Here is a 15722-nt window from a genome sequence, read left to right as displayed (position 1 = left end):
AATGTGGGAAAAAACAGGTCTACATATGAATCATGCACAGGTCTGTGAGTTACACCATGCCATTCGGTCATAAGCTGACAACAGGCATGTTTGCTCTAAATAGATGCTTTAGAAATAACTACAAAATGCCAATCTGAACCAGTATTGGCCAGTTTGATGGTTTAAAAGAACGCTAATGCACATTTGTTTGGGTTAAACATTCTTACACTGTCAGAAACATGCAAGGGAACAAAAGCTCATCAACATTGTAACTGCTAAAGAATGTTTTGTGCGTGTTTATTTGACTTACACTGGCATTGGTCTATTTGCACAGATGATAGGCCTTCATCTCATAAACATTTCTCTGCTTTCCTAATGCCTTATTTTCCCATAGACACAAAGTTTAGCGGACAAGCAACACAAACATGAGGATTTTAGGGGGAGGTGAAGCCTCTGAGGACTTCAACTGTCAGGAAGGGAAAACATACACCAACCTGAAGGAATGCCTTTGAAGTCTCAATGAGGAGATATTGATACATAACACAAAGAGGGAGGAAAGGAAAGTCATAAACGCACACTCTCCAGCTCTAAAGGAGTTTATTATGACACAGCATCAAGACGTAGCTGAAACTGAATTGGACTAATAAAATTAGCAAACACATCAAAGAACGGTTGTCTGTTGTGTAATTATGACTAGGTCTGAGGATGGTGGTGTTTATTACCCATAATGCAACAGAACTGGACAATTAATATGCCAAGGCACGGCTGACTAAAGTTGTTTACTTTTAGGTATTGATTGTATATTAAGCAATTCACTAAGACCAAGTTCCAAGACCAATTCATCAGACTCAGTCGAACTATTAATTATCCATAATGGCGCGTGTGCGTTTTTTTACCTCAACTATGAAAAATAAAAACCAGTTCATCAATAGATAGCCTCAGGCTATTCTGTTACAGAAACTTACACTGAACATGAAACAAGACACATAAAAAATATAAAAAAAACACCTTGTGTGCTGTCTAGGAATGAATTACTAGATACACAAATATGAAAAAATAAATAAAATAATATGCGGAGGAAAGCATGCTCCTATTTCAGGAAGATGTTAAAAAAAAAGAGTTTAGGGAAAGAAATAATGTTTGGCTAAATAAATAAATTTGTTAATTATTCACAATATGATATTTGTACTTCTTCCACCAGATAAGGCATGATTGACACCACACCACCACAACATAGAGCGGTGTTATTAATCAAAATTGTATACTGTACCGGTCCGCGGCCTGAACACGAGTAGACCGTGAAGAGATGTTCAGATCAACCTCTCACGTGCTGGATAAGAAACGAAACAGACTAAACCGTGACAAAATTGAAATGTTTTTTTTTTTTTGTAAATTAGAACTTGCACACACGTTTGAAAAGCCAGAAGTAAACGTCAGTTCCGCATTAGGATGATTCTTTTAATTTTACCTTAAAATCACATATACTTAATTTGATTTAAAAATCACCTGCTGTAGCACATTCATCCAATTAAAAAATTTTGGGGGTAATGATTCACATCTATATTTTACTTGAGACAATAAGTTATTTATTTTTCTTTGGCTCAAGTAAAAAAAAAAATATATAGATCATTACCCTAATTTTTTTTTTTTTTCCTGGAAAAATCTGGATCGTGCATCCCTTAACTAGACACACTTGCCAGCTCGTCTCGCAGCCTGTTTCATAATGCCCATTTATACTCGCACACGTCTCCGAACCGCAAGTCTCCACGAGCGCATCTGACAGTATGGATATGGCTTGAAGTCACCCTTATTTACCTTGTGCAAAGTTACAACGGAAAGCCTGTCATTCATTCAGCACTTATGGCAGAGATACTGTTGATGAGAACCAAGAACAAAGCCATATGTGTGATTCGCAATGCTCAGGTGAAATGCTATAGGAATACTATAAATCTGCGGAAGTATTTGATATCACGCATAGGTGCCATGATTTCCTCAATCAATGAATGAATGGAGGATGGCGCGGCTCACTGTTTTGTTTACTAATGTAACGTACACACATACCAAAGTGTGGACGATGCTTGCGGTGTTTTCAACTTCTGCCGTCTGCCTATGATGATATATGAATATACGAATATCATCTCCAGCTGCTCTGAGATTCACTTAAGTAGCATTTTACCGTTTAATTTGAGAAAACTACCGTCATATCAAATACACAGTGGCATAGAATATATTACTATTTAGCAGTTTTAAGACTTATTGCTACAACTGCTAATGAATATTAATAAATATTTATTTTTAAAGGAATAAATCACATTTGTTTTTGTTTTTTTTATTTTAAGAGTAAACCTCTGTTGTGCAGCACTTTGTTTGCCAACAAATTTAAGGGTTTAATTTTAATTTGATTAGGATAAATTAAATTAATGTTTTATGCCTTCATCTGAAAGTGATGTGACATACAGCCAAGTATGGTGAGCCATACTCAGAATTTGTGCTCTTCATTTAACCCATCCTAAGTGTGAACACACACCCCGGAGCAGTGGGCAGCCATTTATTATGTTGTGGTGTTGCCGGCCCAAGACTCGGACCAACAACCTTAGGATTAGGAGTCAAACTCTCTAACCATTAGGCCACGACTTCCCTATACAAAAAAAAAAAAAAAAATTAATTCATTAATTAAACCATTTGTAAACTGTTGTTTACTGTAAAAAAAAATTGTTTAAATATCAATACAATTATCACTGAATGTGATAAAAAATTAAAATAAAAAAGGAGATTTGAAAGGGGACATCTGAATCGATACCCAGCCCTAAATAGAACCCTTCCAAAACACAATAGAAAAATTAATGGATTTCAGGGTTATAATGGGAATTGTATTGGCTTGAATGTAAACTATAACTGTGTCTTTTTGATGGATTCTATAAGCGGGATGTAATATGGCAGATTACCTCAAAATATCTTCCTCAGTGTTTCACAGTTAAAAAAACGTTATACTGGTTTGGAATAACATGGGGGTGAGTAAGCGATGACAAAATCTAGTTGTGGGAGAGCTGTCACTTTAAGACAAGCAAGTAAGAAACATACATGATGACTCAAGCAGGTGCCTGCTAGCATTAATACCTAAGTGTTTCACATTACATCCGTATTCCATGAAGTTTATGAAGCAATCAATCATTTACCTGTAACTTGTACAGACTTATTTTTGACGGCTGAGTTCAAACACTCATGAGAGTTGAGGATTATGAAAATTGTGTACAGTCTCACTTCAATACTCCTGAACCTGTCTTAAACGAAAAATCAGCATCATGAGTTTGTTCAACCAGTCTGTCAGCCAAACGAGGCTGACGGGAGCAGTTGGCAGAAAGAAGGGGCTAATGGCACTTTGCAGTAGGCTATAGCATGGTGTCTGGATGCATGGGTCTATTTTTAGAGAGGTTTCTGAGATAATGGAAGAGGCAGCCCTCATAGAATATCACATTTCATAGCCGGGCTATGAACACATGACAAATTACGCAGATACACAAAACCACACTGTACGGATACAAGCCAAGGAAAAGATAGGCAGGCTGCATCAGTGAAATTACAGGCCAGACAATATTATCTTGAAAATGTGTGACAGGCTTAGTACAGAGAGTGGTTTGCTATAGTGCCTGCTTTTCATTCAGGTGTACTACTATGTAAATACACTTTACTGAGATGGAAATTATATGGTTTCTACAGAGAGACTGAACATCAGGGTGATGAAGGCTTGTCAAACATTAGACTTTGAGTTCATTCAAACTTTCTGAACTTCACTAACAGTGTGTGCAGATGACGAAGAAAAGGCTGAACATTTGTGTTTGGGTTTTTTTTTGGTCAGGAAAAAAAAAGAGATAAGAATAGCAGTTTGGTGATATTATCTTGAACTTTTTTTAAATAGAAGAAAATGCGTTAAAAAGACAAACTGCGCGTAATGAGACTTCTGCTTGATTTCTGAACAACAACAACGTTCTTGGGTGTACTAGAGGATTTGTTCTTGAAATTACAATATTACAGATGCTATATGAAACATCTACCACACTAATAAGCCAATAATTATTTCACTTCATGGACTATAATGGATTTTATTCTTTAAAGAAATGTATACTTTTCAGCAAATACACATTCAACTGATTGATAAATTGAAATTAAACTGATGAATGTAGCCTTTGTGAAAAAGAGACACTTTTGATCCCAAATCTTTTTGTGCAGTATTGTAAATAAAAATAAGACTAAACTCATAATGCTACAACTGAATTTAGGCATCATAGCATTATGAAAAAAAAAATCATTTTAACACTAGCTAAAGATTAACTTGATGATGGCAAAATATGTCTATTAAAAAAAAAGAAAAAGAAAAGTTTTGTTGCAACCTACAGTATTTCCAATAACCCACTGGTAACCTCAACAGGCCTGTGGCATACGCTTCTCTTCAGATCACATCAGTTGCACACAAAGTGCTCAAACTCTCCAGGATGGCAAACACAGATAGCACAACCACACTTTACTGTTCCGGGAGATTTGAATAGGTGTGCGAGTCGGTTGAGATAGGGCAGCAGAATTATCCCTATTTCCATATCGATTACACCGACACACAGCATGGTGTGAAAAGCAATTCTTCCTCAACGCTTCAGCAACACCTCCCCAGTCCACCAAGTAAACCTATGCTTATTTACCAGAAACCATTACTATGCACACACAACATGAGCTATTAGTTTCGTTTACTTCGAAAAATTAACCCACACAGATGACTAGGCTTATTCACTACACCAAATGTTAACGGGAAAAGGTAGTGACTGAATAACACTAACCAAGAACGAACCTGTCACCTTGTCCAGTCAAGCAACCAGCCATTACGCTTCCTCACCACAACAAAGTTTGCTGTGTGTTCGTGCACTCATCTGAAACCCCTTCACCTGAGGGGAAACCCTTGGTGAAGCCAGAACATAAGAAAGGGGAAACAGAATCTAAAACTCCCACCTAAAAAGGAAATATCTGTCACGTTCATCTACACATCCACGGCTACACGTGCCGCTTCCTCGGAAAGAACAAACCGCATTACACTTACTCCTACATTCTCTAATGCTCGTGGCACTCCTTTCTGCTATCACATCAGTCATCTCACAAGTGCAATAAAGCCATTTATGTACTATAGATTGTTGTTTATTAGGCAGTCAGCCATCACAGCAGGACGTCGAAGTATATGCCATAAAGGTGTTTATCTAGACATGTCAAGAAAACTGTTAATCATTAATTGGATTATGACATTGACATCACAGTTTCCTGGCCATCTTATTCATTGTGTAGCAGGAGGTGGGGAAAGTTATGTCATTTAGAAATAAGAAATCACTTTTGCGCAAGTCATTAAAGCTATTATTGCGCAAGCTTTATCCAGTCAGATATTAAGAGTGACAGACAGAAACAGGCAGCATGCCGTTTATAAACACGATTTAAAGTACAATAACTCTTTATCAATCACACAATTGTGAAACACAAGACAGGCCGTCACAGGCTTGTTAGCAATATGACGAAGCTCCAGAAACAGAAAAATGCCTGGAGGAGAAAGATCTGAAAAAAGAAAGTATTAACGGAGAGTTTCCCCATGAGTTGAACGCTAGTATTAATTGAATCAAATGTAACATTAAAAATAAACAACTGGGGTTGCACAACTAAAGTTGAAACTGCAATACGTCTTATATTTATTTGAAGGGAACGTTTCTGAATGAAGAGTGGCACTGTGTTCATTTATACGTGTGCAGCTCATATCATAACAGTGTTTTCAGAGCTGGAAAACTGCAAAACTGCCAACGTTTTTGTGGACAGAGGTTTGAAGCGCTTCAGCAATATTAAATCAAAAATAAAAGTTTGAGAGTTTAAACATCTCGACAAATATTTGTACTGTTACTTGTGGTGTTTGCTTGTTCTTGAAAAGAGAGAACGTAAGCAAGGTTTGGCGATCTGAACAAATCTGTATCGTGATCGATCTCGAAGACAATCTATTTTCAAAAAAGTCAGAGAGATTGTGACCGAAAATCTTGACTGAACAATTTTTGAAGCTGTAATAAAAATCTATATAGATCTAATCTATCTATATATCTCATTCACACATTTAAGTTCAATATTAAAGTTCTTTTTTTTTCATACATGTTGAATTTAACATGTTTAACATTTACATCAATGCATTTAACAGACACGTTTATCCAAAGCGACTTACGTTGCACAGGCTACACAATTGTTTTTTATCAGTGTGTGTATTCTCTGGGAATTGAACCCATGACCTTTTGTGCTGCTAACGCAATGCTCTACCACTGAGCCACAATATATGTTTAAGTTAAAAATATATTGAATATGTTTTCTTGCATGCCATTAACTGACATCAGAAAAGTGCAGATATGCAAATGTGTTGTTAAATTATTGATACTTAAAATCTCAGGTGTTTCAGGGAGATATTTTAAGTGTAATGGATTTGGCATTTAAAAAATATATATATAAACAAACACTTGGAAGTTGTAACCCTCTGTACTGTACTGTACTAACAAATGAATCCTCTAGAATGCTCTACTGAAGTTGTGCTGAATGGACAGATCTTCACAGTGAACCGTAAAAGTGAGCAACCAGATCCTAAGGGCAGGTAACACCTGGTTTAAGAACAGACAAATGCAGTAAAAAAGACGGAGTGGGATGCCTGTAAAGAGCTCCAACAAATGATTAACTGAACTGTAAACGCTCAGAGGCAAAAAGAAGAAATGAAACCTGTCAATGGGCGTAGCTTTTCTGTTTGTTGTAGTTTCAACAGCTTCAAAATCAAACAATGAAACTCAAAGAGAATGTTTTAACTCTTTTGTACATATATGAAGTATCTAATGAAACTCGGCAAACCATGTAGACAAAAAAAAAAACTGGCTGTGAAAACCTAGTGATCTGGCAACCTAGGCAGCACTTTTGTGCATTATAGGTGGCTAAACATACAGTCTAGGTATGCACTTTTCTAGGCTGTGAGACAACCAAAAGTAACACTCCCCTATGAGAGGATGCATGTGAGTCCCTGTTTAAACCTGCTGACCAAAATCAAACCACCCAGTTAGGATTAACACTCAACTGAATGAGATTTGACTAATGCCCACTGACAAACATTGTAATATAGACTGCATAGTTAAAGAGAGGAACAAAAAAAATGTGTTACGTCAAGATTTAGAATGGGTAAAGATTGTTATTTTTTTATTTTAAGCCTTAATTAATAATGATTGGGTAACTGAAGAGCTGTTTATTTAATTGATTAGTAATATCAGTTTACTTTTTTTTTTGTTACATTAATTGTAATAAAACTGAGATTTTTGTATGCACAAGGAGTCTGACAGCAGTCAGTGATCTGTTGAGCTGAGATATCTGATCACACCATTCCAGTCCTTCTGAACACATGAAACAGGCTTAATCCAGAAGAACTATGGCAATGTCTCGAAGACATTTCAAGAATACTACCAGAAAAACTATGCACAGGTGTACCTCGTAAAAAAGTGATTTCAAAAATAAAGGTTGGACACACCAAATGTAGGCTTGTTTTAGTTAACAGAAGTTAACTGATAAATATAATCCATCTATGACACTCTTTTTTGGAACACACGTGTATCTAAAACGTTTCACAGTCCTGTAGCGTGGTTCTCTGAAGTGTCTCTCCACAGTTCTTCTGGATTGAGTCTGTCTCAGTTTATGTTTCTTTATCTCATTCCAGACAGACTGATGATGATGATGAGATCAGATCACTGTGTGGAGAACTGGCTGCTGTCAGACTGCTCGTGCATACTAAAATCTTCGTTTTATTACAATTAATGCAAATATAAGTGTTTGGAAATGTAAGTTGTTATTTTCTAAAGGGACACTACAGTAAAAGATAAAAAGAGCTGACTTTCCAAGGCATTACTGCATATATTATGTATATTTTACATGACCAATCGTCAAATAATGTATGCAAGTTACGTTAAGTATAGATGCACAGTCCGTATATCTTTTTTGTTTCATAATCGTAACAGTTTAATAGAAATAATATAAACTGTGGAGATTTGAGGGTTAGATGTGATGTACGACAGACTGCATGCAATGTCTTAAACTAAAGTTACTCAGGCTGTTTTTGTTCTCCACATGAACCAAAGGCACATGTTAGCCAGCTAACACACACATGAGGGGTTTAAAGAGGATGCTACGACGATTACCAAGTGTAATGAAAACCACCGACTTTATTCAAGTTAAGTTCCCTGTTATACATTACTAAATAAACTGTGATTAAAGTTTGGAGGGCTTTGAATTAGCTGCTCCTCCTGTCTGCTCCGCAGCGCTGCCGTTAGTTCTCATACGGCTAATAACTAGCAAATCAACCTCGCATGTAAATTACGAATAAACACAGAGAAGGAAACCTGATAATAGGAATAAACTCACCGGGGAAGCAGTGGTTTCTCAAAGGACAGATTTGAAAACTTTAACGGCGACCCTGGAACGAACTTTCGCGAGCTGGAAAGCGCAGTGTGTCGGTCTCCCATGAAGCTCGCGCAGACGCGCGCTGGCCGCCACACTGCCGCGTGCTGCACAATGTAAACAAGTGTGCTCTTCCGCGCTGCGCGTCCCGGGGACTACTTTACATACACGCGCCTTGATTTCGCACTTAATGTTCACCATTTACAGCGAGGGTCGAATTATACACGATGATCGAGATTAACTGGATAAAGAAGGTGTGTAATTCGTGTCAAAACCGAGGTTTTGAGGTGAGTTTGAGAGCAGAGTAGCTGTTGGGCCGTGACGTCACGTCCACCTGCTGAGGGCTGTAGACACCGTCGCGCAAGACGCGAGGAACTAATACTGTTGCGCACTATATATGTATATATATATATATATATATATATATATATATATATATGTATATACGAGTCATTTCATGAGGCATTGATCAATAACATATTAAAAACGAGCTGGAGGGAAAGATATGTGGAGCTAATCTGGCGAGATGTGAATTAAATAAAGGCACTGGAGATGGAGACAAGTGAAGACGTTAAACATTCCGTTAAAGGGTGTGATGCGCCACCTAGTGGTTATAGTGTATAGCACCGCATTTTTGTTGAAATAACTGCAATATTTCATATTTCGAATTCTGCTTTGTATTTATTCAATAGTTCAAAACCTATAAGCAAAGGAAAAGAATAACAATATAACAGATTAAATACATGGAGATAAACTGAACATTCTATGAGTGAAACCCTGGGAGGACACAAGGCACCATTCCAAAAGATTGACAATCAGTTTGAGGTTTCAGATCCTGATGGGGAGCTTGGAAAACGGTCACAAATGCTCCGAAAATAATCCCAAAAATCCATGTTAGTACTGGCATCTCAATGAGAGATCAGTGATGGGTAGGAAAAAGCTGAAATATGAAAGTTCAGCTGCATGTACAGGTTATTTTGCACATCCCTGCCCACAGGAAGGACAAAATCATAATTGTGCTTTTTAGTGCATTAAGGGACCTGGATCATGATGCAGGTCTTTTTGGGCTTTAAGTGTCCGACTTGACAAACCTATATAAAAACTGCCACACAACAGAAAGTGAAGTGCTACTGAAAAGACATGAGCAAATACAAACATAAGAAACATGATTTTAACTCCCGCTGTGCAAGTTCAGAAGGACACAGACATGTGCAGATCTCAGACGATGAGGAATTATGACATAGGAGAACCGAAAGGAAATCTCTTTGGTACTGAAAAACTAAAAAAATATATGCTCTGATGATTACACAGGTCGTGTTCAGTTTCATAATCTGACGTTATCTACACTAGCTCCCCTCGACTTAACAAGATTTCCAACACAACCATCCATCCAAACACAATAAAACAAACTACTAGAAGAACTCTGAAACAAGACACAGTGTGATTACAGAGAATAAAAAGGCAGTTAGAAGCAAATGCATATGTTAAAAAAAATAGACTTAATGATTTCAGACAATGAAAATATTAAGCATTTGAACAATTTTGACAAAGATGAGACACTAAGCGCCTACAGCAACACGCAGAACAGAATGCATGACATCAACCAAGAGGCAGTAACCAAAAAAGAAACAGTGCTTTGACGCCTTTCTAAAACAGCTTTCATATACATCAAATACTACAGGAGGAGGTCAGGACACAGTTTTAGAAATCATAAAAGCAAAGCTGTTTGCAAGATGCAAGAATTTACCCTCATGTGATTAATACAGGATTATTTCAATTTACCTAAATGTTAAGTTTAGGAATTGCATATGCATTTTGCTGTATACTTTCAGTTATAACCAAGGTTGTGACACCCACTTACATTTGCTCTGAAATCATTAATAACCTCCAAGCCAGACAGTTTTTTTTTTCCCCCAAAGAGAAATGTGCAATACTTTTGCATAAAAGATAGTTTCCAGAAGCAGATTAGACTTAATCTTAGACAAATTTTAGTCTAAGGTTATGCCTAATTTGTGTCCAGGGAAAAACAGCCCTAAAGAGTTCGATCCTAATGGACGCTCTAACTCTGTAAATGAAATTTCTAACACAATGTGTATGTATACTTTGACAAGCAGCAGCAACCATTACTGCACTGCACATTTGATCAATAAACCTAGCGGGGAAACAATAACACTTGGCAACATTGCTCTCTTGTGAGGATTTATATTCCATATGCTACTGTCTATGTGATCTTTATTGATATTACCTAAATATCTGTTATGAGAAAACTCCTCACGAAAAGCGTGGAGGGATCATCTGCAACGCTCACGACTTAAAAACAGGGCTGTCACATTCCCCTATGATATGAAACCACTGCAAAAACCCGAGTTCAGTTCGCCCAGGAGGGATTCCTTTTCCGTTTTCAGTCCATTTTCTAGGATCAGTCCAAAAACAGGGAAAAGTGTGATGAATGTGCAAAGCTTGCTAATGCCTTGAGCGACCGCCTTCAAATGCATGGTGCTCCTCGTGTGCTGAAAAAAAAATGAAGTTTTGAATTAATCACTTACAATTTTACAATATCTTTGCACTTAAAATCTGTTAATAAAAACAAATAATTTGAAGGAAAAATGTGTAACATCGTATTAAGCCATTAGGGTTTCATAGAAGTTCTCATGCAATTGTTGGTACATCAATAAAAAATGAACTCTCGTGCAGTGAGAATGCAAACCGCGGACACTTACGTTTATAAAATACTGCTTTAAAAGATATCTGTGGAAGAAGTTCGTAGATTCTTCCTAAAACGTTGGCTTCGTTGGCAAAAGAGGCGTTTCCGTTCCAGACCTGAACCACATCTTCTCGTTCTCTCACACTCACACTTACTCCTACCACCTCATCCTCTAAAACACACACGGAGATTCAATTACTTCTTTGAATTTAAATGCTGTTAATAACATTAACAAATAATATAAATCAGTTAATAAAACAGATTTTAACACTCACCTGATGCACAGTAATCGGTGAACTGTTCACCAATTGTAGCCAATAGCAGCTCTTTCCACACAGCTGACTGTTAGACAAAAGGATACTTTGGCAGCGATTAAACAAACCAGAACGTATAGGAAAATACTGAATTTGCATATGAATTTAATTTATTTAAATTAAACAGTCTACAAGTCAAAGTCCTAGGCCTGAACTGACACCATTAATAAACTAGCAGACTTACTGCGCTCTCTTTTGGCACTTTCATTTTCCAAACGCCTCCCTTGGCATTGCTTTCCTCTTCCCTGTGTAGACATAGAAATATAAATATATAAAATCAAACCAAATGTTTTATGTAAATTGTCCCAAAGGCATTTTCCAAGCTAAGATCAGATATGCATTGTAGGGTCTGTAAGATTTGGTTTTTGAAAGAAGTCTTTTCTGCTCACTAAGGCTGCATTTATTTGATCAGAAACACAGTAAAAACGGTCAAAATGTGATATATTATTACATTTTCATATTATTTATATCTGATTATATTTGAAAATGTAGTTTATTTCTGTGATGTCAAAGCATCATTACTTCAGTTTTGCATGATTCTTCAGAAACCATTCTAATAGATAAATTTTTTTATGGACAGTATCAGTTTATTAACAATTTTTGGATGTATAGAAAGTCTTAAAGAACAGCATGTATTTGAATTGGTAAGTTTAGTATTATTAGAAATGTCTAAGCTGCCACTTCTGATCAATTTAATGCTTTAATAACAAGTATTATTTTTGAACAAAATTCCTACTGACCCGAACAGCTGAGGATATTGATAATAGGCTGAATATGATGAAAGACTAACCATAGTGGTCTTCTCTCTCCTCGCATTAAGTGGTAGCTACACCTCAGAGGGAGACAGGACACAGCAGGGATGTTGTTGTACACACTCCAGAAACTCTTTAAGTTATGAAAAAGAGGTGATGCACAATATATCAGAGATTATATATATATATATATATATACATTGTTTGGGTGCCTAATTTCATTTAAGACATATACAAATATAATTAGAAGCTATAAGGATTGGAGACAATTTTCACACAAAATATTGATTCGCAATCCTAACATAAAAAAATGATGTTTTAATACCATCTGTCAAATTTTGATTCACAGTAAAAATTCCACAAAGACAGAAATTTCACCACACCTTCAGTAATATCAAAAGAACTAGTTTTTCAGGCGGATCAGGCAAAAATTATAATTATGTCAATTAGAAAAGGTGCAACACTCACTTTTGAAGAACTCCATCTTTACTGGTTAAATACATAAAGTTGGATTTCTTCAAAAGTGAGTGTTGCACCTTTTCTAATTGATTTGACTTTTTAATTTTTGGTTGTGCCTCCTCTTATGTTGATAGAGTAGCTTTTTTTCAGCAATTTTTGTAAAACTGAGCTATAATTATAAAATTGCAATTATACAACAAAATAATAATAATAGCACAACACCTACCTGTACAGTTTGGACGGTGTATATCTTTTTCAGATTTGATTCACACTCTGCTGCCGTTGTACCTGGTAATGACCTGGAATACATAAAGAATAAAAAAAAAAAAAAAAAAAAAAGTACACTAATAATTAGCTTTAATAATAATAATTCACTATAAATAAAAACTCCCAGTCATCATTTACTCGCCCTCGTTTCATTCTAAAACCTGTATACTTTCTGTTTTCAGTGGAACAAGGGTGAATTTCTGAGTAATATAATCCAAAGAGTGGGCAAGATAATGAAAGTGAATGTCAACTGTTGCTGTAAAGCTTCAAAATGAAAGATGGTTGCTTAAAGTGCTGTGCTTTTTGTCATTTTGGAACTTGACTGCCTCATATTAAGAGCTAAAGAACGGTCAGGACATTCTTCAGAAATTGACCTCGTGTTCCACGGACTAAGGCATGTCATAAAATGTTGCAATGACGTGGGTGATTAAATAATCAAAAAAATTATTAAATAATTAAAAAATTAAATATATATATATTTTTTTGGTGAACTATACCTTTAAACAAGATATTTATGCTACACTAAGCCTGGCATATTAACCATATCTGTGTCATAAATCATACATTCAAAGAGGTGTTATCTTTGGTCTAATGTCAAGTGCAATTTATAGCTTATGATAATGCCATGAGGCACAGAAAAAAAGCATTTCACAATCATTATGGCAACCAAATGTCAGTTGGACAGTAAACAGGACTTCAACCCTTTCAAAATCATTACCAACATAACTGGAGACAACTTTAAGGAAGAGAAGCTTTAATATATATATATATATATATATATATATATATATGAAATTGAAATTAACAATCAACTTAGATGTGGTCAGTTCTCTATCTGAAAAGTTAGTTTGAACTAACAGTGCCCTACATTTTAAAAACTAAAAAAAAAAAAAAAAAAAAAAAAACTTAAGTGGGCTCACGAGAAAGCCTTGAGGTACACACTTACCGTATTAGGTTCTATTACACAGAGCTTCAGAAAGAACATGACATCTGATATTAAACAACAACCATGACCTACAGGTGACTCGACCTACTTACTAAGTTAATATATCAGCTGTGCGTTATGACACTTATAAAACGTATAAACACTAAATAAAGGCGCCTGAACCATCTATTAACATTACCAGTGTTCGTCTAGAAACTGAAAATAGTATGATTATCTATAAAAACGAGAAATATCAATCTAGGGCCTTTGTACACAGGCGTTGAATATGAAATGTCTAATCCATAATAACAGTATTATGCCAACACTAGCCTACCGATCCAGCCAGAAGGTCCACGGGGAGTGCAGCGGCAGCGAGGTGCCGTCCTCGATGTGGTTGGTGATGTTTTCCAACTCTCTCTCGTCGATGTGGATGTCGTTTTCCGTACAGTTCACAGGGCTGCTTTGTCTCGCCGTATTCAGCTGCTGATTTGGGGCAGCAGGAACCGCCATTGTTTCTCTATGACAGCTAATCGATGGGTGATTGTTTTGCTGGGAGGTCTGTATTACTCTCCGCATCCACCGATAGGCAGATTATTAATGCTGACTCATTAGCCGATCGGCCGGCTGGACTCGCCGCGTCACCGACACAAAAACAACAACAGAGTCGGTCCGGAGAGATGAAGTCAGACGCAGTGCCTCTGTCTCTACCGCACTTCAAAATAAAAGCTTTCAGACAGGTTTTAAAATGAGGGGTCTAATTTTAAAACTGTAAGCGCTGAACAAGGCAAACCCCTGTTGGAAAAGCAATTTTAAATGTAATTAGTTCACCCCAAAATTTAAATTCTTCCATCTTCTCCTCACCCTCGAAGCATCCTAGGTGTATGTGACTCTTCTTTCAGAATAATCCAATCTGGGTTATATTAAAAACTGTCCTTGCTCTTCCAAGCCTTTCAATGCAAACAGGTGTTTGTTGTCAACAGTTCAGTAGACGTGAAATAAAGTGTGCGCATTTGTGATGAAAATGTCCCTCACAGGCTCCGGGGGGTGAATAAAGGCCTATGTAGCGAATCCATGCATTTTTGTAAGATAATTATCCAGATACTACGACATCTGCCTGCCCTGCACTGCAATCTTTCGGTTCCCAAGTCAGCAGAAGTGAGAAAAAACTGTTTATTATGTTTGAAATCTGTGTATTTATCTTACAAAAACACATGTATTCACTACGGGGGCTTTTATTCATCCCCCGGAACCGTGTGAGGGACGTTTTATTATGAATGAGCACACTTTATTTCACGTATTCTGAACTGTTGACAACAAACACACAGATTACCCGCATTGAAAGAACAAGGAAAGTTTTTAATATAACTTCGATCAGATTATTCTGAAAGAAGAGAGTCACATGCCTAGGATGCTTCGAGGGTGAGTAGATGGCGGCCGAATTTTCATTCTCTGGTAAACTAACCCTTTAATCTAACACTCATCTTTACTTGGACTATTTTCTGCTGTTAGCTGGTAGACCATTTTGTACCGGCGATAAACCAGTATTGTTATTGTTAAAAACTTGAGATAAATCCAAAATAAAATAAAAATATAAGATGAAAAATTCCTGTTGCTCAGAGGTAAAGCATGGTGTTAGCAACACAAAAGGTTGTGGGTTCAATTCCCAGGGAACACACATACTGGTACAATAATGTGTAACCAGAATGCGCTGTAAGTCGCTTTAGATAAAAGTGTCTGCTAAATGTGTAAATGTAAAAAATGATAAAAACATTTTGATTAAATTACTTCGAATTAGTGAATGATAATGTTTTGTCGTCTTAAAACTAAATAGAAATATGGAT

The 15722-nt window shown here is 36.5% G+C and overlaps 2 protein-coding genes across 4 annotated transcripts in view; both read right to left on the bottom strand.

The window, feature by feature from the left end:
* The window catches only part of LOC113081190 (forkhead box protein P1-B-like), a 40417-nt gene extending 31838 nt beyond the window's left edge, over nt 1–8579 (bottom strand). For 2 of the 3 annotated variants that reach the window (XM_026253258.1, XM_026253261.1), the window contains exon 1: nt 8425–8579. The gene's annotated coding sequence lies outside the window, so the exon portion shown is untranslated. The remainder of the gene's footprint in view (nt 1–8424) is intronic. The other variant, XM_026253257.1, reaches the window with a different exon arrangement.
* Nucleotides 8580–9121: 542 nt separating this feature from the next.
* Nucleotides 9122–14593, bottom strand: LOC113081188 (eukaryotic translation initiation factor 4E type 3-like). The gene is made up of 7 exons (XM_026253255.1): nt 14216–14593; nt 12916–12988; nt 12269–12363; nt 11663–11723; nt 11440–11506; nt 11181–11336; nt 9122–10970 (listed from the first exon to the last, which is right to left on the bottom strand). The coding sequence occupies exons 1-7, from the start codon at nt 14455–14457 to the stop codon at nt 10924–10926; spliced, it is 741 nt and encodes a 246-aa protein (XP_026109040.1). The 5' UTR covers nt 14458–14593; the 3' UTR covers nt 9122–10923.
* Between the last annotated feature and the right edge of the window lie 1129 nt (nt 14594–15722).

Source organism: Carassius auratus, unplaced genomic scaffold (assembly GCF_003368295.1).
Source record: "Carassius auratus strain Wakin unplaced genomic scaffold, ASM336829v1 scaf_tig00033335, whole genome shotgun sequence".
NCBI lineage: Eukaryota > Metazoa > Chordata > Actinopteri > Cypriniformes > Cyprinidae > Carassius > Carassius auratus.
The sequence above is the reverse complement of the archived record's forward strand: the minus strand, read 5'-3'. Positions and strand labels throughout refer to the sequence as shown.

What these genes read in the sequence shown, in the direction of transcription:
- LOC113081188 (XM_026253255.1), bottom strand. Translation starts at nt 14,457, where the DNA reads ATGCGGAGAGTAATACAGACCTCCCAGCAAAACAATCACCCATCGATT. An exon ending in TGGACCTTCTGGCTGGATCG is followed by an intron (nt 12,989 to 14,215) that starts GTAGGCTAGTGT and finishes TATGTATTCCAG; the next exon opens with GTCATTACCAGGTACAACGG. An exon ending in AAGTGCCAAAAGAGAGCGCA is followed by an intron (nt 11,507 to 11,662) that starts GTAAGTCTGCTA and finishes TTTGTCTAACAG; the next exon opens with TCAGCTGTGTGGAAAGAGCT.